General features: G+C 38.5%; 1 protein-coding gene across 1 annotated transcript; it reads left to right on the top strand.

Annotated features, from left to right (window-relative positions):
* Nucleotides 1-9,899: 9,899 nt before the first annotated feature.
* CLUL1 (clusterin like 1) lies at nucleotides 9,900-24,116 on the top strand. The gene is made up of 9 exons (XM_010163999.2): nucleotides 9,900-9,986; nucleotides 10,896-11,005; nucleotides 12,306-12,454; nucleotides 14,966-15,133; nucleotides 17,091-17,535; nucleotides 18,827-18,964; nucleotides 20,437-20,651; nucleotides 21,763-21,933; nucleotides 23,725-24,116. Exons 2-8 carry the CDS (start codon nucleotides 10,903-10,905, stop codon nucleotides 21,928-21,930), a joined length of 1,386 nt encoding a protein of 461 aa, XP_010162301.1. The 5' UTR covers nucleotides 9,900-9,986; nucleotides 10,896-10,902; the 3' UTR covers nucleotides 21,931-21,933; nucleotides 23,725-24,116.
* Nucleotides 24,117-25,106: the final 990 nt, after the last annotated feature.

The following is a 25,106-nucleotide window of genomic DNA, read 5'->3' as shown; positions in this document are numbered from 1 at the left end:
ATTCCCTCTGCTGCCTAATTTATTTGTTCAGCAGTGCCCTAAACAAGAAAGGTTTCCTTCAAACAATAAGCTGCTTTGCACTCTGTGTGTGTGCGGTTTACTGAATCCAGACCTAGGGAAAATGTACTGGTCTTCAGCTGGTATGAATCAGAGCCATCTGCAGAGATGAGGGAGCTATGCCTATTTACATCAGCTAAGGATCTGACCTGTTGTCTGCTGTGTTAATATATAAATGTGTGTATGTGTGCAGTTAAACATATAACACCTGGGCAAAGGACTGGGTCTTCAATAATCTGCTCTTGGGATATGAGATATAATATCAGAGACACAAGGGCAAGAGGCTGAAATGAAAGCTGATTTCTTCCCGAGGTCATGTATGAAAATACATAATATGGTATCATCTACCAGTGCCAATAGTGAAATACTTTTGAATAACGTTTGCATCGTAATTATATCTGTACTATGGACCTTCAAAAGCATGTAAGGTGTTTCAAATGAATCTGCATTATTTCAGAATTTTCAGTATTAGTCATTGGCTGTCCCTGTGTCCTACACATATGCGACTGAGGGTCTAGCTGCTTTTGCAAACAATGCAAAGTTGCCATTTCCGATCAGCCAAGATAGGAAGTTAAGTATCGCCGAACTCATGGTTTCAATTATTTTCTGAAGGCTTCTATATCTGTCTGTTGACCAGATGCAGAGCCAAACCCCTGCTGTAAGGCGCTCAGAATATACAGTGAGACTATTCCTTAACATACAGTATTACCCAAATACTTCAGATTTTTGTCAATATTCCAGAGTAAAACCTTTTTTCATTAAATTGCTTATTAGTAATTTGCATATACAAAATACATTGTACATAACAGAGATCCAGTTCTTAAAGAACTAAATAAAATCCAACTTGAATGAGCAGATGGTTATGTTTTTCAGCCTAATTTGCAATTGGAGTCAAGGTGAATATTTTTACATCTTCAAATTTTATAAAAATCTCAATGTAGAGGTACAAAATAGCCTTTGTTTGCATAGGAGGCAGCTTAGTTTTCCACAGATCAGGAAAGGCAGGGCTCCACTCTAATGAGACCCTCTAAGAGCAGAGAGGTCATCACTCCAGTAATTTCTAGAATAACATTTTGATGTAATTGCTGAGTCAGGAAAGCAAAGCCACAAGAAACCCCTGTACCACTGAAAAACAGTGAAGTATATTGCTTTAGCATTTTTATGAGAAAGCAAATACCTCCTAGGTAAATGCATAAATAAGAGCCTATCTCAAAATCTTTCTATCTTTCCAGCAGGTAGAAGTTCATGGACTTTTTGATCTGGAGACAGCATTTTCTCCACTGTGCTAAATAATCACAATGAGTCGATATTCCAAGATTTTTTTTTTTATATCCTTTATCTGTAGGAACAAAATAAAAACATCAGCATCAGGACTCCCTACGAGCCACTGTCCAGAAAGTAGGATGTGTGAAACTGTGCTGGACACTAATTATAATGCAGCTAACCCAAAACCTGAGTGAAAATCTAGCATGACTTTGAAGTGTGAGAGTCTAATCCTAAATAAATTACTGTGCTTCTTAGGAGTTTGCCTTCATCTTTTGTGAGTTTAACACTTTAATTCAAGTTTTCAGAAAGATTATGATTTAGATGCGGTAGCTGCCATCTTGGCAGACTGCAGACTGTGCTAGGAAATGGTAGACAGTATTTTGTACAGCTTGAAATAATTTATAACTTGGATGTGCTTTACATGTGAATGCTCAGAACCTGTCAACTTCCATGCATGATGGATGTTGCAAGTATCTGCAAGAGTGACAAATCATGGCCTCCACACGATCCAATGTGAATCAAAATGGAGACCTTTATTATCAGTTGCACGATTGCTTATATACTCTTAAGCTGCTAACACGCGCACATAAACAACTCTTCATTGGCTAAAAGCTACTGTTCACGCCCCTGGTTACAAATACTAGATTGGATAATTCCACCTGCTCATGAGCCATTCTTTTACTTCTGACTGGTTACTAATTACAGCACAGACGTAATCCCTTATCTTGTCTCATACACTTTGTTTTATTTTCCACGCAAGGTCAGAAATTAATTGCTCAAGGCTGAAGCCACCTGCAGCTTTGGCTCTTAAAGCACCAACACATCTCCATATTTAGCAGGCTATCTATGTATCCCATTATGGCCTGTATCATACACATCATAGAATTACAGAATCACAGAATGGTTTGGATTGGAAGGGAACTTCAAAGACCATCTAGTCTAACCCCCCACCACAGGCAGGGATGTCTTCCTCTAGATCAGGTTGCTCAAAGCCCTGTTGAACCTGACTTTGAATATTTCCAATAATGGAGCATCCACAGCTTCGCTGGGCAACCTCTTCCAGTGTCTTACCACCCTGATCATAAAAAATTCTTCCTTATGTCCAGTCTAAACATACCCTTTTGCAGTTTAAAACTGTTATTCAAGCTGCTAACACGTGCACATAAACAACTCTTCATTGGCTAAAAGCTACTGTTCACGCCCCTGGTTACAAATACTAGATTGGATAATTCCACCTGCTCATGAGCCATTCTTTTACTTCTGACTGGTTACTAATTACAGCACAGACGTAATCCCTTATCTTGTCTCATACACTTTGTTTTATTTTCCACGCAAGGTCAGAAATTAATTGCTCAAGGCTGAAGCCACCTGCAGCTTTGGCTCTTAAAGCACCAACACATATCCATATTTAGCAGGCTATCTATGTATCCCATTATGGCCTGTATCATACACATCATAGAATTACAGAATCACAGAATGGTTTGGATTGGAAGGGAACTTCAAAGACCATCTAGTCTAACCCCCCACCACAGGCAGGGATGTCTTCCTCTAGATCAGGTTGCTCAAAGCCCTGTTGAACCTGACTTTGAATATTTCCAATAATGGAGCATCCACAGCTTCGCTGGGCAACCTCTTCCAGTGTCTTACCACCCTGATCATAAAAAATTCTTCCTTATGTCCAGTCTAAATATACCCTTTTCCAGTTTAAAACTGTTATTCCTTGTCCTATCACTACAGGTCCTGGTAAAAATTCTGTCTCCATCTTCCTTAAAGCCCCCTTTTGGTATTGAAAGGCTATAATAAGGATTCCCCAGAGGCTTTTCTTCTCCAGGCTGAACAACTCTCAGCCTTTCTTGACAGGAGAGGTGTTACAGCCCTCTGACAATTTTTGTGGCCCCCCTCTGGACCTGCTCTAACAGGTCCATGTCTTTTGTGTTCTGGGGTCCCCAAAGTTGGATAAACATGGAAATCACAGAACTGTCGTGGTTGGCAGGTACCCCTTGAGATCATCTAGTCAAAATTCCCTGCTCAAGCAGGGCCTCCTAGAGCTGGTTGCCCAGGACCATGTCCAGTCAGCTTTTGAATATCTCCACAGATGGAGACTCCACAACCTCTCTGGGCAACTTGTTCCAGTGTCTAACCATCCTCACAGTAAAAAAGTGTTTTCTTGTGTTCAGATGGAATCTCATGTCTTTTGTGCCCATTGCCTCTTGTCCTGTCCCTGGGCACCACCGAAAAAAGCCTGGCTCCCTCATCTTCATTCCCTCCCATCAGGTATGTATATACACATTGATAAGATTTCCCTGAGCCTTCTCCTCTCCAGGCAGAAGACTCAGCCTTTTTGGCATCTCCTCATATGAAAGATGCTCCAGTTCCTTAATTATCTTTATAGCCCTACGCTGGACATGCTCCATTGTGTCCATGTCTCTTTCACCGGGGAGCCCAGAACTCAACCCAGCATTCCAGGTCTGGCCTCATCAGCGCTGAGTAGAAAGGAAGGATCACCTCACTTGACCTGATGGCAATCCTCTTCTTAATGCAGCTCAGAATGCTGCTGGCAAACACAAACAAGTCAGGTCTTGCTGAAAACTGCATGTCACATGAAGTCAGTTTTAGACATTGACATTTAGGTTAGTCTGCTGTGTTCACTTTCTAGTCAGAGGAGGAAAACGGGGTCTTCCAAAGTGCAACTCATCTAACTCTGAGGTCAAGGTCTACAGTAGGTCAGTTAAATTGCAACTTTGGCTTCAAAGAAAACCTAGATCACTTGCTAGCTGAGTTGCACACGCTGCTTGCACACTCAAATCTGGACTGCTAAATCCTATAATTATTTTCTTAGTGCTTAGCATCTCACAGTGCTTGCAAACGTATTAAGCAACTTGATACGTGGGCAAATCGCCCATGGCAGGAGGATTGGACTAGATGGTCTTTGAAGGTCCTTTCCAATCCAAACCCTTCGGTGATTCTATGATGTGTATGATACAGGCCAAAAAATTGCCACAATGCTTTTGTACCAGAGCTGAAGGAAACAGGAGGAACAAAAAGGGATTTCAAGGGTTATATAGTTGTCCTGTTCTGCCATATATCCATCATCATGGGCTTCCTATATTACTGTTGTTTGCAATAACTAATTAGATGTTGATAGAGGATATGGAAGTGTATTTTACTTCATATATTTCCAGTTCTAATCAGTGTCTCCCCTGACATTATGGTATTTTGTGGTCTTTCCTATCTCACCTTCATTTCCCTTTCTGCCCTTTTTGTCTCATTTCTAATCTTGTTTGCTCTGAACTCAGTTTTTCTTTTTTGTTCTCCTCCCATTTGTCAGATCTCTGTAACTAGTGTTGTTTTTTTCACAGCGCTTTAAAAGCTTAGAGTACTGAGGCAGATGCATGGGGCAGTGTACTAGTTATATAAAAGGACAGCTGTAAAAACATGTGCGACAGCAATTAAGCAAGAACTCTTAGAGAAGCATGAAGTCATTAATTCTAATTGCAGTAAAGCTCTTAGAAATTGTCCCTAATATTTGAAATGGAGAAAAAGTCAGCTTCGGGCAGCATTCCAGCTTTACTTCCCCCACTTCCACGCTACTGCAGGCAAGGAGACTGCGTGTGTCCTATTATCAGTTACACCGAGGAATCTTTGTCTTCAGACATCCCTCTTTGGGTTTGTTGTCCCACAGGCACTGGAGCAGGTTCCATTTTAACTGCAGCAAAAGCTAAGTTACCAGCCAGAGGATTATTCCCCACCAAAGCAATTTCCAGTTTCTTCATCAAATATTATCATGGCCTTATCCTGAATGCCTTCAGTTACTTCTCAAGAAAGCAGCAGATTAGGGCAGTCAGCAGCATCTTCAAGAGTTGTTCACTACCTCACAAACTGGTAATTTGGTCATCTTCAGTTCATTAAACTCCAGAGTTGTTTCCAATAAGCAGCCCTCTTTTAACTAGCTGATATAGAGCTGAATGATGAAGATATGCTTAAGCAAACCAGATGAATACACACAAGGAACCCTGTTCCTTTCATTTGCAGGCTGAAAGCTGATATATTACATGTCTGCATGCAATAAAACTTTTTTGTTTTAATGTTCCTAGGGAAGCTTGAAACTAAATCCTTGCAAAACATCTGGTTCAAAACTTCAGCATTTTAATATTAAATGCTTCCTGAAATCTGTTTGTTTAACTGTTCCATGCAGGTTTGCTTCATAGCTTTATAATTGTTTCTAACTCATTTTGTTATCCTTGCACTGACTTTGATATCTCCTGCTGTTACCATAACATCAGTAATAGTGCTACTCCAAGTTCAATAGTTAGCTGATATATGAAGCACAAATTCTGAAGAAAACTACATAATTTTCAGGTTTCAGCTTTGCATTGTCTTACATTCAACTCTAAGGTTTTAATTCTCTGTTCCTTAAAGTTAATTAAATTCATTTATGTCATAGATTTGTCTTCCCAAATATGGTGTTCAATATCACCTATCAATGGTGTTCAATGTCCCTTCTGTAATGTCTCTGGATAAGGTGTGAAGAAACCTTGCATGCCCCTGTGAACAACAGTTGTCACGTTACTGCTGGGACTGGTATTCAGAACTTCGTGTCAAAGCCTTGGAGGACGTGGAAAAAAAAAATCAGCAGTGAAGTAGAAGAATTTTTCCACACGTAATAGTCATCCTGAGCATCCATGGATAGACAAGCAAAAGAAAATCAGAGAAGGCTCATACATTTTAAAGCATGCATGCATCCTTGTGAGGATGGTCTTGCTGACCTCAAAAGCTGCAGTTTAATAGTTACAAATAAAGCCATGTTAAATCTTAACATGATGCTCTAAGGTATGCAGGCTGATTTCATTCATGCCTTTAGCTGGTTTCATGTTTGTGGTGAGCGCAGTGCAGAGTCCTGAGCTGGCATTGTTTGACGCTCCTCCAGACAGGGTAATTGTGTCGACCTGACTCTGAGCTGCAGGGCTCATGAACTTTGGGATCCTGTCACATTAACACAGCTGTGCTACTTCTGGGGCCTGAGCTAGTATTTTTGCAAGATGTGTAGCTTAGACTAACTTTGGCTATCCAATTTAGGGTAGCCTCAGCTCCTTAGTCTGAGGTCTTCCGGCATGACTGAGAGCATCTCAGGAGCTTGCCTCTTTCTCTGGGCTAAAAAAGGAACCTTGGTTCCTAACTTCAGCTACCCAGGTAGAGCTCAAAGACAGACTGTATACAAACTGAAGGAGGGCTCCAAGAGCCTTTGAAATACAGGAGAAAGCAGAAACCACTCAGGGGCTCCTGAAGTACTAGAAAGAATTAAAAACAAAACAAAACTTTACACAGCAGAAGTTCAATTCTTTAGTCTAAAAACCCATACTAACTGTTAGCAAAGCTTTGTTCATGCTTTAGATTAGCCATGTAATTACACAATAAACCCCCACTAGGATTTAATTTCAATTGAAAGCAGTGGAACTAATGGTGTGCTTACAAATAAAGCTAATTAAGATTTTGTAGAACTGGGGGCTATTTCATTAAAGTATCAAGAGATTTAATGTCAATATGCAGCACTTTGCATGACTCATAGAGTCTATAAATATGTACAGGTATTTTCAGCCTGATCATTATATGACTGGCCTAGCTCAGAAAGAAATGTGAAAATACATAACAGGAAACAACTCTTTCAAACACCAAATAATTCTGTAAATATCTAACTGGAACAAAATCCTACAGCTGATGTATAACACAGGAAATTCCATTTCAACATATTTCTTGATGCTTAATCCTGCCAGGTGGAATGGATCAACAAAAAGGGAGAAGTCCCAGAACATTGTGAAAAAATGTTACACATTTGTGAAGGTCGTCCAACAGGACAAAGCAGCTACAACTCTCATTGCTCAAGTTCAGCTAGGTTCAAGCTCATTGTCTAACTGTATAGTTACAATTATTTATGTTTCAATTTATCAGTATCTTGCAAAAACCCCATTTTTACTGAAATCCCTTTTCAAGCTATTTCCTTATTTTTTTTTCCCCAACATGTACATACTAATTTCAATTAAAATATAGCAGTACTGGAATAATAATTGGGGTAGGGAAGAAGACACTTTCTACGAATTGCTCACAAGAGCTTCTTCAGACTGCCTCCAGTATGATTCAGTATTAGAAGAGTAACTTATAGTTTGTAACAGCATCAATGAATCATCTGCTTGTATTAGACTGTGAAAGAATTACCATGTTAGCACAATGTCATGACATGGCATACTATAGCTGATCGAAGCACTCAAATTCAGAGGAAAATAAAATAGTAAGAGGAAACTGTTGAATATGGCTGCTGAGATAAAAATTGGAGATCTCCACAACAGGTCACTGCAAATCAGATTTGGAATGTTAAAAGAGAGTGGGTATTTGATCTGAAACCTGAAGGTATAATTGGTGAGATTTTTGTTTAATTAAATTCAAAACGGAAATGAGAGAGGAAAGATTTCCAGAGTGAGTACGGCTAATAGCTGCCTTTCATGAACAAGAGTGTTGGGTTCTTAAGTGCACTTAAAAGGTTAAGCTTAAGACCAAGATTAACTTTAACAGGCAAACTAGCTCTAGACAACTTTGTCCTCAAGTTCCTTAGATCTCTTCTTTGAGCCATTAGATATATATGAAATAACATGGCAGCAAAGAACTAGGATTTAGTGTTTTTGTAAAAAGAAATAGATATACGTAGTAATGACTGTTTTAATGTGGTTACACAGTAGTAATAATAAAGCACAAGGAATAACATTTAAGACAATGGAACACACTTTGCAATGTTCAAAATAAACTGAATGGAGAAAAGGAGCCCAACACCCACCAGGACTCCATGTCTCAGCATGAGCTTCGGTACAGATTTCCCTTAAGGACTGACTGCAAGGTGCAAGAGTGTGTTTGACAAGAGACTCCCACAGAGACCTTCAGAAGACAGGCAATTCTGAAAACTAGTGGTTGGGATCTGTGCTGGAGGCAGCCTCCACCCTCTCCACCCTGGGGCAGGGGTGCTGCTCTCCCTCCTGTGGGGCTGAGGCTGCCTGCTTTCTTGCAAATTCCTGTAACTATGGGTGATGTGTTGAAACTGCCCTTTTTGCTCTGGATAGACTACAGATTAGTCTATATTAAGTCAGGTCCAGAAAGGCCAGCAGTAACTTTTCCTAGTAAATGAATATTAGCAAAGATAAATGCCAAAAATGAGGGGGCAAACCCTTGCAGTGAAAGATTAAAGTCTTTGTTAGGATTCATTAAACATGCAGGGTAATAACATGCATTTCACAAGTGTCAGTAATAGATTGTCTTCCTTTGTGCAAATATATTTTCCATTTACTCTCTGTCCTGGGCCAAGCATAAGCATGAGGCCTAGAGAGAGAGACTGTCCCTTTTATTTCAGCCCAAGCCCCGGGGGTGCTTAACAAACGGTCTGGTCAGGGGATTGCGAAGTCTACAAGGGTGCCTGCTTGGTATTGCCACAAAAGAGAACTCGAAAGGTTTTGTATAGTGATGAGTCTTGGTCAAGGAGTTAGCAGCATTCCAGTGAGCCAGCAATTCCTATATATTAAATCAAAATACATATTCCCCTCCCATCCATCATTTACAGAAAATAAGAGTGGAGCTATCTTAATTTTTAATGCAAATTGAGGACTTGCAGTTCCCATTAGAGCTAACAGGTTCTTCACTCTTCCTGATAATGTATTTAAAAATAAAATCCTCAAATCCCTTGCCTGAGCAGCATTAATCATGCTAGATTTTAACCATCAATCACCAATTGGCTTTTACGACCTATGAGGTAAACAAAAAAAGAATGGAATGTTTTAAAACTGCTGTTACAGACCATGAGCTACAGACATCTACTTTTCCCATCTCCTCTTTAACTTCAAGGGAGTGTTATTGCTGAACATTGCAAGGTGGGATACGATTTCCTAACAATACTTGTCTATATTTTATATTAAGCACCTGTTAGTATTTAAATATCTTATTTCAAAGTATCCAAAGCTTCATGCAGGTCAGATCCTAGACATATTTCGCACACATAGATTAACTGAAGAAAACCATTAAGAAGGCAAACCCCTAAAACATGAGCAAGTATAATGATGTACAAAATGCCAAAATTTGCTTATCTCATTTCAGACCTTACTCATATGCCAGCCTGCGTCTGGATTCCTGATTTTTTTTGATTTCTGTATTTTCAGAAGGTATATGAAGAAGGCCATTATGTCATTCAGTGGGCTTTTTTTATAGAAAACTAAAACTACACTGAAGAGATTAAATGTTGGAAGCTATTTTTAGTCCAACTAATTGCAACAATTTCACTAAGAACATAAGCTGCAGTTGTCTCCTAAGGTAAAAAGCAAGATGACAGAAGAACTATTAAGGTGAAAAGTCACCCGTATGGAAAAATAGCAGATCGAAATGACATTAAATTGTGCAATTCTGCCCAATGCTTCCCCTGGTGGCTTTGCCCACAGAGATGAGCATGAAGTCCCATACGTGCACAATCCTCCAGCCTAATGACAAAATGTCCCGTTAATAGGATTAAGTGCCTTCTCATCAGATAAGTAGAACATGGCAAAATCCCTGACACTGCCAGCAATTAGATCAGAACACAGCCCGACCCCTTCCTGACGCGGGGAACAATTTTGCAGAGGAGGTGTTTCGTATTAATGGTAAATATGCTGGGCTTTTTTTACTTTTCTTTGGTAATGGGTTTGTATTTCTTTGCAAAGTTAATTGTTCTTTTGATATACATGTAAAGGTACAATATGCAAGTAACTATAGAAGTAAATCCAGGCTATAAATACATCCAGCCTCTTAATTTAGATATGCACTTGTGCATCTCCAAGAAGGCTATACTCGCAAACAAGAAGGCACTTAAATACTCTGTTCACTTAATCAGATGAGAATTATAAAGTGTAGTTGCATGGTTTCTAAAAAAATAAACCTTTCTCCTCTAACTGATCTTGGGAGGGAAATAAACCAAATGACATTTCTTTCCCTTATTTTGTAGGAATTTCTTTCAATTGCTGATATGTTTGTTTACAAAACCAACCTAATACTGCCAATTTCTTGGCATACTTATTATTGCATCTGCTATATTGCATATTATCCTGAAGGACAATGAAAGGATAATATGTTCGGAGAGAAGGAAAGGAAAAACATTCAAGAAATTTCCCTTTTTAAATTCGGCAATAATGTTTAGCATGGATGCATTTATCATATGAACTAAGAACAAAGTGTGAGATCAGTAATTAGAGTGTTTCACAAGGTAGAAAAGGGACAGACAGCTGTATAAGCTTTCGGTTATATATATATGTCCTGATTCTGTTAGATGACTGTGCAAACTCCATGGAATTCATCTAGTTAGTCTGAGTACACAATTACAAATGAGGTCAAGCTCCTTACTCAGTTGTTTTCACTAACAGTAGCATTTAGGTGCATGTTATAGATCTCAGAAACCATAGTTAAAGTCAAAATCAATGGGCACTTGTATATAGTACATAGTAAACATTATACTTAGGCATTTGAGCATCATGAAGATATTTACAGTTAACTGCACTGACCTGCTTCTTTAACAGAAAGAACATGAAGCGCTCTTGGTTATTTATAATACATGTGCTATGGCTGAATGGTCATCACTGTGCACCGACAAGGCAGGAAGAAATGAATCTCCGGGAAAACCTGAAGCGTATGTATGCTTTTCTTACCAGGGGTGTGCTGGAAGCCCCTGGGCCCAGGTCTTCAGTCTCCTGGTGCATTTTAACTTCCACACTTACTGGTGTCAAGAGGATCCTCTTTCATGTGTGGAGTTTAGAAAGCATCATACAGTTGACTACATGCATCCACACACACACAATGGGGAGATAAGAGCAACGGGGATGAGAAAGTGAAGGGATTTACAGATAAGTATCCCCTTACAAAAAAGTATTTACAGCATTTTTATGTTATTTGGTCCCTCATGAATCGTTGGAATATAAACTGAACCCAAAATTCAATTCAACAGATTTTGAATTATTTGGTTTCTTTAAATAATCACTGCAAATGTTTATTCTACAATTATATACTTTGCTGGAAAATATGGTTATTACAAAGAATTGAAATAAAATTACTTAATTTATAAAAAAGCAGCTATTCTGCATATACTCGCCTATAAGTGTGGTTTTATTTTCTGGATAGGAATCCCAAGAGAATCAGCAAATATTCCTTTGCTTCAGTCTATGTTAATAATATTTCTGTAACAAACAAAAAATTAGGGAGGGAAAGAAAGACATAAAGGAAGAAATGATTGATGTGCTTTTGGCAGGGTGATGTGTTCTTTTGTTCTGTATAGCTCCAGTGATATTCAGGGTATTTCTGCTATGGGAAGAAATACAGATAAAGGATAAGCCATCATGCAGAGCTTCAAGGTGCAATGCGAGGGCCAACCCAGGCTTTCACCAAAACTCTATGGTCATTACTTCACAAGAAATCTAGAGACTGTATTTTTATGAAAGCAGGTTGAAGGTACCTGTAATCTAAATTTTCAAAATGTAAAGGGAAGCTGTCACAAGCTGCTTTCAGATTAAAGATAAATTCATAGGCTATGTCATTAGAAAACTGATGAGTAACCCTTTGAGATACCCAAAACCCAGGATGAGGTCCTAAGCAACCTGCTCTAGTTTACCTTGCTTTGAGCAGGGAGGTTGGACTCAGTGATCCCCAGAGATGCTTTCCAGCCTCAACTGTTCTGGGATTCAGTGATCAACAGCGGAACAGCTGAGTATATAGCTTGAGTTACACACAGCTGATCACTGGCAAAGGCTCTGGGCCAGATTCTTATCTGATGGAAATTGTCTTGGCTCTGTGTTATTCAGCATTCTCTATCTCAAGATTTGGCTCTGCAACTGTAGGAAAACAGAGCTGTTTCATTTTCCTTCATCATCAGTCCATGACAATTTGTGATAGTGTTAAAATCTGATTAAGTCACTGTATAATTTGGTTTTTTTCAGTATTATCTGAAGTTGGAGAGAAGTATGTAGATGAAGAGGTAAAGAAAGCTTTGATTGGTATTAAGCAGATGAAAATTATGATGGAAAAAAATGAAAATAAGCATGTCGATCTGATGAAAACCTTGAAGAAAAGCAGTGAAGAAAAACAGGTAACTGAAGTGCATCTAGGGTTTTTTGTTTGCATTTTTGTTAAGTTGTGGCTATTTTTAATCAAAGATGAGGCAGGTTGTACATGGATTTAGCCTGCCTCCTACAAGTAGTACATCATGCCATTGTGCTTAGGCCAATAAGCAACCCAAAAGGATCCCTTGGTGTCTCCCCTGCTCTGGAAAGAATATAAACCACATTGTATGTACACTCTGAGCAGCATACATCTCTTCATGTGATCACAGGACTGACAGAAAATCTGCTTCTGCCCCTTTCTCTCACTAGTCAAAGAAAACTCTCATGGCACCTCTACAGAGGTTCTCACTGTCTGTCTCCTGGAAGCAGGAGTTTGGTCAGTAGACATCCTTTACTAGCCTATCGGGAACCTTTCAGAAGTTAAAACATTAGCTTATATTTGCTGGTTTCTTAAGAAAGATCTTGCCTGCTGGCAGGACCCTGGCAAACTGAGGCTTTGACTCTGAAGTAAACTTTCAGAGTACGCTGGAATAAAGCCCTGAATAAGAGCAGCTCCTGTCTCACTGGTGCCTCTTCCATATTGCATGGTTCTTTTGAAAGCTAGAAGTGAAGAGTTTCCACCTTTCTTCAGATATATTGGTTTCTAACTGAGTGGCATACTGTTAATCTTTCCCCGTGGCTGAACGTCTAAGCTGTTTCTAAAAGAAACTGAAAGAGTGAGCACTAGACAAAATACAGCTGAGTTACCACTACTTAGCAAGTTACCTTCTCTCAGCCCTGCCTGGTTGCAAGGTAAAACAGGTTATCTGACACAAATCTTCCTTCATGTTTGAGTTCTCTCATTTTATTCTGCAGCTGGGAGATAACGAACAGCAGCCTAGGCATCATCAAGCTGATGGTGACCACCATGTGGAGATACAAAAGTTCTGTAGTAAAAAAGGAGACATTAAATGCTGTATGTGGACCCAAACACTGGAGAGAGAATCTGAGTTTTGTAACATCCAGAAGCCAGAGCTGCTGCAACAGCAATGGGTTGAATAAAGTATCGCACTTACTGCTTATTTCTAGAAATCTCATGCTTCACTGAACTCACATCAAGACAACTCCAACTGTATAAAGGTGTTCTGTGCAGAAGGTTCTGCAGCTCCATCCTGCATGTCTTTATACACCTCAGGCCACAAGATGTTTCTCAGCTTGCTTTGCAAACTTCAGATCTTCAGAAAAAAACCAAGGACACAAATGATAATGGTGCTTTAGAGAAAGTAGAGGGGACCAGGGGAATTTCCAATGTCCTAGTGCAACGCTCAGAGCCACGTGCTCAGACGATCCTCAGAGACGGAGATTACTGTATATTTAAAAAAAATACAAAGATCCTAACTACTGCTTTCAATGAAGTTGAAGGAGAATTCCCTCTTGGCCTAACATCTGCTAGTTAGTTTAAACTATTTGTATCAGCAAGCCAAAAAGTACCTGATAGCTTTCTAACAACTTTAGGAACAGTAGTACGCTCCCATGATCTACGTTGTTAGCACTTATTGGATGATTTCATTTACACAAAACTTACATCCACAGTGAGAGTTTATAAATCACTGAATAAATGTATTAGAAAGATCAGAAAATAATTAAACATAGACTATAAAGACCACATTTACTCTCTCCACCAAGCACATTCTTACAGAAGTTTTCTTTTCTGTGAGCCTCTTCTCTATTGAAATGCTGCCAGAAGGGAGTAAGACTGACCAATTAAAAGGTTTCTATCATACTTAGGAACAATTTGGAACACTGGAAACCTAAACTATTAAAATATCTTGTACTTGGAGAAAGAAATGAATGAAGTGCAACCTACTTCAATAGGAAGAACTCTTCTGTCTTTACAAGTCTATTTTAAAATGCTGCTTCTGATCTGCTCAGCTTTGTGCTCTACTTGATGAAAAATGATCCTGTAAATAGAAGCAGCATTGTAAAAGGCATCTTGTTTCCCTTCACTATGGAAGGAGTGCCTCATACTTCAAGACCAGGAACAAACCCCCTCTTTTGATTAATATAATCGCAAACAGTGGAAATGCTATACTTTTACATGTTTCTGCACTACAGAAATAATTACTGTATGGCAAGAACCTAGCCTCCTGAAATATCAGTCTCTTAAAGAACAGAGCAAGGAAACAAAAAAAGGCTATTTTTGAAACAGATGAATACTGCAGATATGATATGGAGAAAAAATGATACAGAAAAAAAATAAATCACATAAAGACGTGATTTTTTTTCATAAACTCAGAGATCACGGTAGACTGTAGAGATCCATTTGGTGTAGGCTGTACCCTCTGAGAGAACATCATCAGAAAAACCCTGTAAGGAAAAGGTTTTCAGTTTTCAGTTCCCTCCATATATGACTGCAGCTGAAAAGACAACCTACCCTAACAGTTAGGGATTAGCAGAAAAGAAACCATAAATAGCCAAAATGAGTGATCAACACTGAGATAAGTATCTAGAATATTAATTTGAAAACTGCCCTCAACTGAATCTTTTTTCTTACCTAGCAAGCCTTGCAACTTATGGATGAAGTAAAGGAAAGATTAGAAGAAGAAGAAAGACAATGTCAAGTATCCTTGAAAAATTCATGGGATGAATGTGAATCTTGTTTAGAAAGTACCTGCATGAGATATTATACAACTTGTAAACATGGTTTGTCAACATTTAGAAGAAAGGTAAGAAATTTTGTATCTGGGAAATACTCTTGAATTCACCTAAGTTTTACATCTTATTTTCTCAATACCCAGATCTACCAGTTATATCAGGTTACTAAAATTAATTTGATTTGTAGTGTCTGTAAATGTGAAGTTATATGCCAAAAATTACATGCAATGATATGCATTGAACATTGAGACAAAATGAGTTCAGTTGCACCGTGGTGTGACCCCGTGGACACTGATTACTTCCCTGACTGCAATGGAGTCACTCCAGATACACAGTGTTGTCTCTCACAGTAGGACTTGCATTGAGATGCTCAATAACTGTGAAAAATACCACATAGATTCTTTATGGTCCATCTGAAAATCAGCAGAGTTAAAAGTGTAGATATACCTAGCAAAATTCCATGGGGGAAAAAATCACCTCCTTATACAACATAATTCCTTCCTATATTAATTTTATTTTATTTTAAATCTACTCTTTAAGTTACAAAATAGCTTTAAAATGCTTAACTGTTTTTTAATAAAGGAAATGGTCAGCAAAGGAGGTTCCCCTAATTCTACCAGAAAGAAAATATGCTTTCCTGGCAGCCATGTTATTATTAAAAGATTTAACAAAATTGTAATAATATTTTTTATTTGGGCATATGCTTTAAGTGTAGCTTAACAACTGAAACTGTGCACTTACTGCTACGGAAATTTTAGCCAGATTGCCTAGCTTTCACATCCCCAGGCACTGAAAAATATGGTAACTTAAAAATTAAATATGGTGTTTCAGAAGTGACAAGCTTTAGAGTAAAGTTTTTTAACATTTGTGTGTATTCTTAAAATTATTCAGGTAAAAATGTGGAAGATAATAAATTTAAGACTAAATTGGTGATAGTTTTGGCTTTTTAGATAGCTCTCATGGATACTTCAAATGTATCTCTTGGACTTTCAAGACTGGATGTCAGGTTAAAATTATTGCAGTAGAAGTTGTATACTGCACTGTCACTGTCTTTGGCCCTCTTGGTAACTTCCTCAGTGAGATATATGGCTTATTTGAAGCATTCAAAGTGAGAAATGTGTTGTGACCTAAATAATTTTTTAAAAAGAGGACAAAGATGATAGCTGTGGCTGACGACACACAGGCAGAATGGGCAATACTGGTTTAGGCTGTTCCTGCAGTGCTGTTTCACAATTCACCATCCCTCTGAGCTGCACTAGTGGTCAGATCAAGCAGTTGATCTGTTTTTTTTTTTAAAAAGGTATGGGTATAGGTATAGGTATGAGTACAGGTGTAGATATGGGTATAGGTATATTTATAGGTATAGGTATACGTTTGGCAGGGTGTTTCTTAATCCTTACCAGTTTTCTAATGCCAGGAAGTGCAGCTCCACGAAACATTGAATCTGCTAAGGCGAAGGTAGTGTGTTAAAGCATGGAGCAGGGAACCAGTGGTTGTGACCCAGAGACTGGAAACTCCACAGAGCAGTCAACACTGAGTCTCTTCCATCATCAAGGCATGGACTCAGGACCACTGCTTCATTGATTTTAATGGGTTTCAGTTTGCACAAGCATTGAGGACTTGGCCATTTGTGAGAGAGGGTAGGGTGTTCAGAGATCACAGCGAGAATAATAACCTTCTGTTCCCTACAGTGCACATGAGTACCACAGAGATGTTTCCAAGATAAAGCCCAAATTGTTTGTTGGAAGAAACCCAAATGCCGATACTAACTTTGAGCCTCCACAGATTAAAGGCAAACTGGCAACCCTTTTACTCCAGATCTGATTTTGAGCTAATGATTTAGACTGAATGTACTTTCACTCTTTAGAATCTAGTGTCTTAAATTAGTTCAGAGAATATGCTGTATTTACAGTTATTAAGAGGGCATTGTTTCTATGGATATTTGAAAGAGAAAAATTAGATCCACTTCCCTGAGATTAAAAACTGATAACTCATCAGGCAGCTGATATATCTCCTTCTTATACACAGGTTGAAGATTTTTTGAGGAAAATACCTCCACTCATTTTTACCTTTCATGAGGATCAAGGAAAAGACATCCAGTTCAATGAAAAGCCTGAGAAAGAGGACACCCAGCTAGTAAAAATGGAAGATTTATTTAGCCAACTATTATCAGACATGGGCTCCATATTTGACAGAAGTTTCATTTTTTTCAAGCAGATGCAAAAAGAATTTGACCAGTCTTTTCAGATGTATTTCATGTCTGATCTGGACTTGAATGAGTCTCCCAGCATGCCATCTTTACCTGAGGACACCATCAGAAACAACAGCTCACAGAAAAGCTGGGATATACCTGGCTTCTTACAGATAGTTTTTGATTTCAGTAAGACGGTGTTTGAAGGTGTCAGTGAGGTGATTACCGAAGTATTTGATGAATACAGAGATAATAGAAGAGATGTGCCAGAACAAGACAAAGGCAAGTGCTAGAAAATGAAAATCAACTGCACTGTCAATGACATCAGACCCCTTGGGATTGCTAAACTATGGTTAATGATCCAGTTTGAGGTATGTTAGTGTGAGATATGGCATGGAAACTCAGAAGGTTTTCTTGGTTAAAGAGTCATGGGTCAAGGATAACTTTATCAGTTAAATTAAAAGGTACAAAGCACCTAGAAATCTCAAAGAAATGTCACAGGGGGACTTACAGGTCCTACACAGCCTGATTTTCAGAGCAATTCTCAAAGCATTTGCAGGAGTTCCTCAGGAGTGCTTGAATTAATGACGGATGCAGGTTTTCATAAGGCTGACTGACAGCATTTGTCAGGATAGGATGTGTATCATATCAGTTGGTATCATGATGTGCATCATGATACCAACTGTAAAAAATGTCACCAATATGTCACCAACTGTAAAAAAATAGCATAATTCTGTGATACACCAAGGCATAACCCTGCCCTTGTCAAAAGACATAAAGCTCAGCCAGACAGCCGCAAGCCGTGTTCTAGGTTTCCACAGCAATGCAGTGTGCCAATCAAACACAGACCAGCCATCAGGTTTTCCAGGGACCAGAAAAATTCTGGGCATAAAGTTGGTTTCAAGTGATAACTCCCAATAGACAAAAAAAACTTTGGCCAACTTTTAGAATACAAATAAGCCTTAACCTTCATATCTTACTAATGCAAATAGAAAAACAAACATCATTCAAATACATGCTGGTGCCTGTCAATAAAGAGATCACAGTAAAGACATGCCATAACTCTGAGTAGCAGGTGACATAACCACTATATGCTCTTCAGGAAATATAAAGTTAAGTGATTCTACAACAGTGTTTTTATTTTTTTCCTGTATCATGGTCCATGTTACCTTGGAAATAAAGTTTGGTACTGTGCTCTCATGTAGCTGTACATTATTATGAAAAAGGGTCAAAAAGATCTTATCAGAACTCGCATGTTCTAGAAATAACAAGTAATAATATTAGCAATTGTTTGGCTATTAGTGGGAAATACACTACTACGCCTTTATAAGGGAATATACTATAGTAGCATGAATTTCTTGAAAAAAACCCATGATTTGTATCTTCTCCTGACTTCTACTTTTAATGTTTTATTCCTTTTTTTTTTTTTTTCCTTTGGAGGGGGGAATTTATGCTAGATATTCTGGATTAAGGGCAAGAAATTATATTCTAGCACAGAGAGTAGGTAGCAAATGCATATTTATCAAGACCCTAAGCTTAATGGCAGTCTAAAAATACTGTGACTTCATTCTAGATCCTGACAGAAGTGGCATGTTCTCAAAAACTGTGTCAGGGCACCGGAGGCCTCTGTGCAGGGAGCTTCGGGGGAACTCGTCTGGATGCCCACAGTTTCATGAGAGGTGTCAGAAATGTCAAGACAATCTTTTGCATGGTAAATAGCTATTTTCCAGTTTTTTTCTGTTATGCATTGATCACTTGTTTGAAGATTTTGAGGCTGACATTTTTTACTGTGCTGTTTCCATATTCTTGGAATTAACATTCAGTCACTGAGTTTTTACTGTAACTACGGATACAAACAGTATTCCTCATTCCCGATTATTTCAGTTACCTTTCCCCACTGTCTCCACACAGTGTCAGTATAACTCAGTTGTTAACATACCGCTGGAGGTCCAAAGAGAAGTTCTGCACTCCAGAACGAAATACCTATATATTTTGTTAGAATTGCCATCCTGCAGAGAACCAAGAGGTCAGGCAGTAATCAGTCCTGCCTGGGTGCAGAAGTGCTGAGCAGAAAGTGAGGAGAAACCCAAACTCCTGCAGACAACCAGACCTAGCACGTAGCTCCTCACAAGGAAAGCAAGTGCTGAAGAGCCTGCAATTACTCTTTGTCCAACCACGTCAGCAAACAGGGCTGACACGAAGGACGAAAAAGAGACTGCTTGTCAGTACATAAGGAGTTGGAAAAGCTCTGGCATGCACTTTCCATGGGCATCTGGAAAAAATGCAGACTGTATCACCCAGAACTGCTCCCAGGACTCCTGCTACAGCATAACACATTTGTGTTTCTGGAATTATTTAGTTCTTAAGAGCCACAGAATATGCTTAAGCCTAAATATCTTCAGAATATCTCCAGTGTAGCAAATATTAATGATCCAATGACACATTTTGAAAATAATATCGGACCACTTCTATCTCACTAAAACTATCTTTTTGTCTACAATGGTATATTACAGATACCAATTTGTATCTGTGGTTACTGTACTATCAGCCTGAAGGTGTCCCTTGACAGTCCTATTTGACAGAGAATACATTTAATTTTTCCACAGCACTTTTTTCTAGGTTTAATGTAATGTTCTTGTTTAAAATCTACATTTTAGTAAAGAATAAAACAGAAATCTTCAGTTCTGAATTCACAGCAGATAATACTAGTCAGATACTAATGGCTAGCTATTCTTAGATAAACATTAGGCCTTCACACTCAACAGGAATACTAACATACATTCCAGGCTCTCTTGTAATAACCTATGTACTTGGAAGGATTGATAATGGAATATGAGCAATTAAAATAAAATATAATGTATAAGAGATTATGATGTTACTATATGTAAAATCTACCAGTACTTATTTAACATAACAGAAAATCTGTTGCCATGAAATATGATATAAATCTTAGAGTTGTTGGTAAGTCACTCTAATACAGCAAATGAGAAAATCAATCCATTTAGTCATTGTGAGCCTAAACTAAATACTCTTTTTTTTTTTTTTTAGCATTATTTAAACACCCACCCAAAACATGCCCCCTTGCTAGACTTTTTTACAGTTCTCTATACTACAGATAGAAAAGACAAAGTACAAGACATACTTCTTTCCTATAAGCTTCATGCTGGCTGTCTTTTTTAATAGATTGCCCAAATGTTCCTGAACTGCACATCAAGTTTGATGAAGCCCTTAAGCTGGTTAATATCTCAGGGGAGCAGTATCAGCAGATTCTCCAGGTGGTTCAGCATCATACAGAAGACACTTCCTTCTTGTTGAACAAAATGAAAGAAAGATTTGGGTGGGTGTCTGAGTTATCCAATATGACCATTGGACCAGAAAACATTTTCAATATAGTTAAGGTAAGGGTCATCTTCTGAAGGGAACTATCGCACAGAGCTGTCTTTGACCTATGCTTTGCCCATACTTATGCTTTTGAGGATTGTGGATATTTGTACATGTGTAACGTTTGTTTTTTGCAACGCAAAGTTCCTATTCATCTTGAATTTATGTATGCTTGATAATCCCTTGATGAGCAGAAACTCCAGAGATTAGAAACTATTTTCCTCTAAATCCTTTTAGTCTGATGGATGGCTGACAGACCTGAATCACTGTCTGATAAGAGTAAATTGACACTAGCAGCTTTGACTGGCCTCAGATTACCTTTCCAGATAAATTTCTCTGTACCAGTCAGGAACACATCCTTACTGGATCACTGAATACCTAGCTATATGTCTGTGTCTGTACCTATACCTCCCAAAGCTCAAAGAAGGCAAATGTTATGCAGGTTATTGTAGTGGAAGCTGCATATCTTTAACAGTATCTGTAAATATTCCAGTAAATACATCATGATTAACTGTATCTCGCACACAAGAATATATCCAAGGTCTAATCTATTTTTCTGGGTAAGGGACAAATCCTATTCTCCCTTCCAACTCAGAAATACAATGTACTACTATTACTACAAAACTTTGTAGATCGTGCGATCCACCAAAAATCACAAAATCAGGAACAAGGGGACAGGCAATATTTAAGCACACTTTCACAACCGAGTCTGAGCTATCTGCTCTAGAAAAATAAAGATACAGAACTAAGCTTGGCTTAGAAAAACACATAGTAATTAATAATTTCAATCACACAACCTTTGTCTTGAAATTAGTGGGATGATTCACACATTAGTTTTTATTAGGAGATCAGAAAGTCCTTATGGATGCAGTTCATGGTATAAAAATTAACATGCAGCTCTTTAATATGGTCTTGCAGTGCCACGTCAACTCTTCCCGCTGCCTACGATAAGCTTTGGCATAAATTCAGACACCCACTGTCTTTTCAGAAGAAAGACAAGAAAGACAAGTTAAAATATTTCTCTATTTAATTTTCCCCTATTCAAGACAGTAGGCACAGTAGATATAAACAAAACTGAAAGTATGCAGCAGTTTGTAGTGTCTAAAGCACTGATTTGTTCTCTTCTAGGTGGTACCTGGGGATCCCTCTGGTAAAAATGAAACTGTGGTAGATGTGAATATTCTGACTTCACCTACTTTCACCATTAAAGTTCCTCCCAACTTAGACCCGGAGAGCGCTGAATTCATTGAATACATAGCTGGGAAAGCACTGCAACTATATAAGCAGAATTTTTAAGTGGTAAGTTCATTTTCTCTTTTTGTAGAGAATGCAATTCTTTGTAAGAGGTATTTACATTGCAATAAACTTGGAACAGGATTCAGTCACGGTATATTGAAAACCGTCTCCTCAGAAATGACACAATTTTTGAGAGACAAACACAAGCGGTGTGGAAAACAAAACAAATGCTCAGTGTTCTAGCTTGCAACACACATGATGATATTAAAAGACTTATTTAACTGTGAAACCCTCAGTCTTTAAGTAACATCCGGGGTGAGGTAGTGTGATGATAAATGTTCCCTCAGAAAAGAATTGCCTCACAACCACAGCCTAGAGCCTTGGCATCAGAAACCATGTCTTTATGTTCATTAATCATGAATGAACTGGAATTACCACTATTCATTGTGTTTTGTATTTTAGGTGGTCTTTAAGAGCATACTCCTCATTATTTTTTATGATAAAGGAGTGCAAAGTTAGAATCAGCACCAGGACTTGAAAGAGCTGTCTTACCAGAACATTTTCCCATTAGTAGCTCAGATTAAGTGTTAACAGTGTCTGCATTTTGGCTCATAGGAACGTGCACAAAAAAGATTCTTCTCATGGACTTGTAGTTGTTTCAGTAGAAAGGGCTCATGCAGGCCCCTCTCCATGCTTAAGAGATTTCCAGATGGCAGGGGAAAACAGCTCTTCATATTCTCTAATCCCATGGGAAATCTCCAGGAAAGATGAGGTGGTTGCAGGTAGCATCATGCTGCTGTGGGGATAGCCAGCCCCCCAGGGAAACCCAGGGGCCTCCAGGGCGCGCAGCTCCGATGGCCTCTGACTCTCACAGTTGGCTCTCCCAGGGGCCAGAGCCACAGGAGGTGTGAGACCTACAGGCAAATCACTGTAGTGTCCCCCCAGTCTTCTGAGGAGGCACTAGACTTGGACATGGTTCCTCTTTAGGTCATGGGTGTCTGGTATCCTCATCTCGGCAAATAAAGGCTGACCTGAATGCACAGAGAAGTCTCAGGAGGCATGTAAAAAGGATTCAACATTAACAAAGTAGATGAAGAAAAGAAAACTTCAGCATTTTATATCGACTCTGGTTATTCTTTTGAGGTCAGACTCACAGTTTTTAAGCAGATGAAAGAAATCACTTCCACCAAAGAAGCTGAGGTGAGCCTCAGAATTTAGACAGAATATAATAAGCCTCACCACTAACTTTGACTAGGTAAATATTGGTGAAATCATGTCTATATCATATTTAAAACAGAAACTTCAAAAAAAGTATTTATAAACTTATACAATAAAATGTTCATCACAGTTTCTCTTCAGTTTTCTTTCAAAACTCTCTGTAATTTATATGCAGTTATTGATGATATATGCTATTTCAGATCATGTAAGACTAATCTGGAAGGCCTACTGTGACAATACTAGTATCCTTAGTCTGATCATGATATTTAGCTTGAAACTTAAGTCTGATCATGATATTTAGCTTGAATCTTAGTCTGATTCTTCTGTCCAACATATCTTGTGTAGCCATTTCATTCCTAAGAAAAATAAGTGGCATTGATTTCCAAATCACAATTTTATGTTCAGTTTGCACAAGAGATTCAGGGTACCTGAAAGTGCGATGAAAGCAAAGAGTTAATACTCAGAGAGATTACATGAAGGGAAAAAGAGAAAAAAAAAAATCTGTTTCAGTCTGATTTTTAATGTTGTGTTTCTACAGCCAGGCACTGATACATTCTCCATACACTTATTTTTCTAACATAGTTTTCTCAGTCCAAAACCAAAATGTTTAATTTTTTTATTTTTTTTTCCTCCTAGGAAAGAAGATGTGTGAAATCTTTCTTACTGAAATCCATCATATACTCCTTAGGTGAAATTCCCCTAAGCTCAACATACAGCTAATTGTTAACTGACTATGGTTAAAATAGTTACATATAAATAAAATTACTTAGTAAATACTGTGACATATGAGCTAGCAACCGAAGACTGTAGAAATCTTTTAATTCAAAACCAAATTCAAATCCATTTTAATGCTCATCTATTTAAATAAAATTATATTTATTATGTAAATTAGGTAATATTTGATAACCAGCTATGGCCCTGGTTATGCAAAAATTTAAGGATATAACCAGCTGTAAGCATACAAATAATTCCTATTTGCATAGTTAAATTCAAGTACATTATTTAGCCTTTTCAAGATTGGTCCCTACAGATGTTGCACACTCAGCTAAGTCTGAATCAACCAGATTTCCATATGCATGTAACATATTATTTTCCAATGAAAATGTTCCATTTCTTCTTCTTCTAGTTACTTTTGATGTTTATCATGTAAATTAAATGACTTTTCTGAATATGCAGTAATGAGTAAGTCTTCTGCCTTTGGCATTTCTTACTTGTAGTTCGCCTCTGGAGTTATAATTAGTGGGGAATCCTTTATCAGAGATGTTTGTTTTTTCCTAAATTACACACATTAGCTTGCAATGGTATTTGCAAATTATAATAAAGGTTAAGAACTAATATATCTCTCAGTTAGAAGCAGAGCTCTAGATGATTTGGTGTCATTTGCTGTGCCTGGCATTTCTAAGCATTTTTTGCACACTGTTATATTCACCATTTCCCGTATCTCTGCTAAATAAATTGCATTCATTTCAAAGTGTACAAAACCATCCATATTAGATATGAGTATAGAAAAATAACCATACCCTAATTATACCATGGCTTTTCCTTTACTTCTCTACGTGCAAGTAAGTCTACATGTTTATACAAGAAAAAGGCCATTTCATTGTTTTAATTAGTGGGAAAGGTGTGTTTTCCTGCCTGCAGCCAGGCTCCACTCAGCCTCCATTACAACTGCCTGTCTGGAGAGCTCGGCAGTCCCAACGCCCGGCATCACCCCGGCTCTCAGGAACTTGGGCTTTACCTGAGAGGCAGGCGACCCCTACGGGATCCCGGACTGACGAGATACACGAACAAAGAAATATTCAGAGAAAAATCAGTTTGTTTTGACTAACAGAGGACACCACGTTGGGAACAGAATGACAAAAAAACCAGTGTGGTTTGCAGCACAGCCCGCGGCCCGGGGCTCGGGGCTCAGGGCAGCCCTCCCTCAGGGAGCCCCGCCCCACGCGGGGCAGGGAGGGCGGCTGTGGAGGGCTTTAGCACAGGGCGAGGAACGCTACAGGAACGGGACACGGGCCACC

The sequence above is a fragment of the Antrostomus carolinensis genome, unplaced genomic scaffold, assembly GCF_000700745.2.
Source record: "Antrostomus carolinensis isolate BGI_N321 unplaced genomic scaffold, ASM70074v2 scaffold10653, whole genome shotgun sequence".
Lineage (NCBI taxonomy): Eukaryota > Metazoa > Chordata > Aves > Caprimulgiformes > Caprimulgidae > Antrostomus > Antrostomus carolinensis.
Note: the sequence above shows the minus strand (reverse complement) of the source record. Positions and strands in the feature narration are given on the sequence as shown.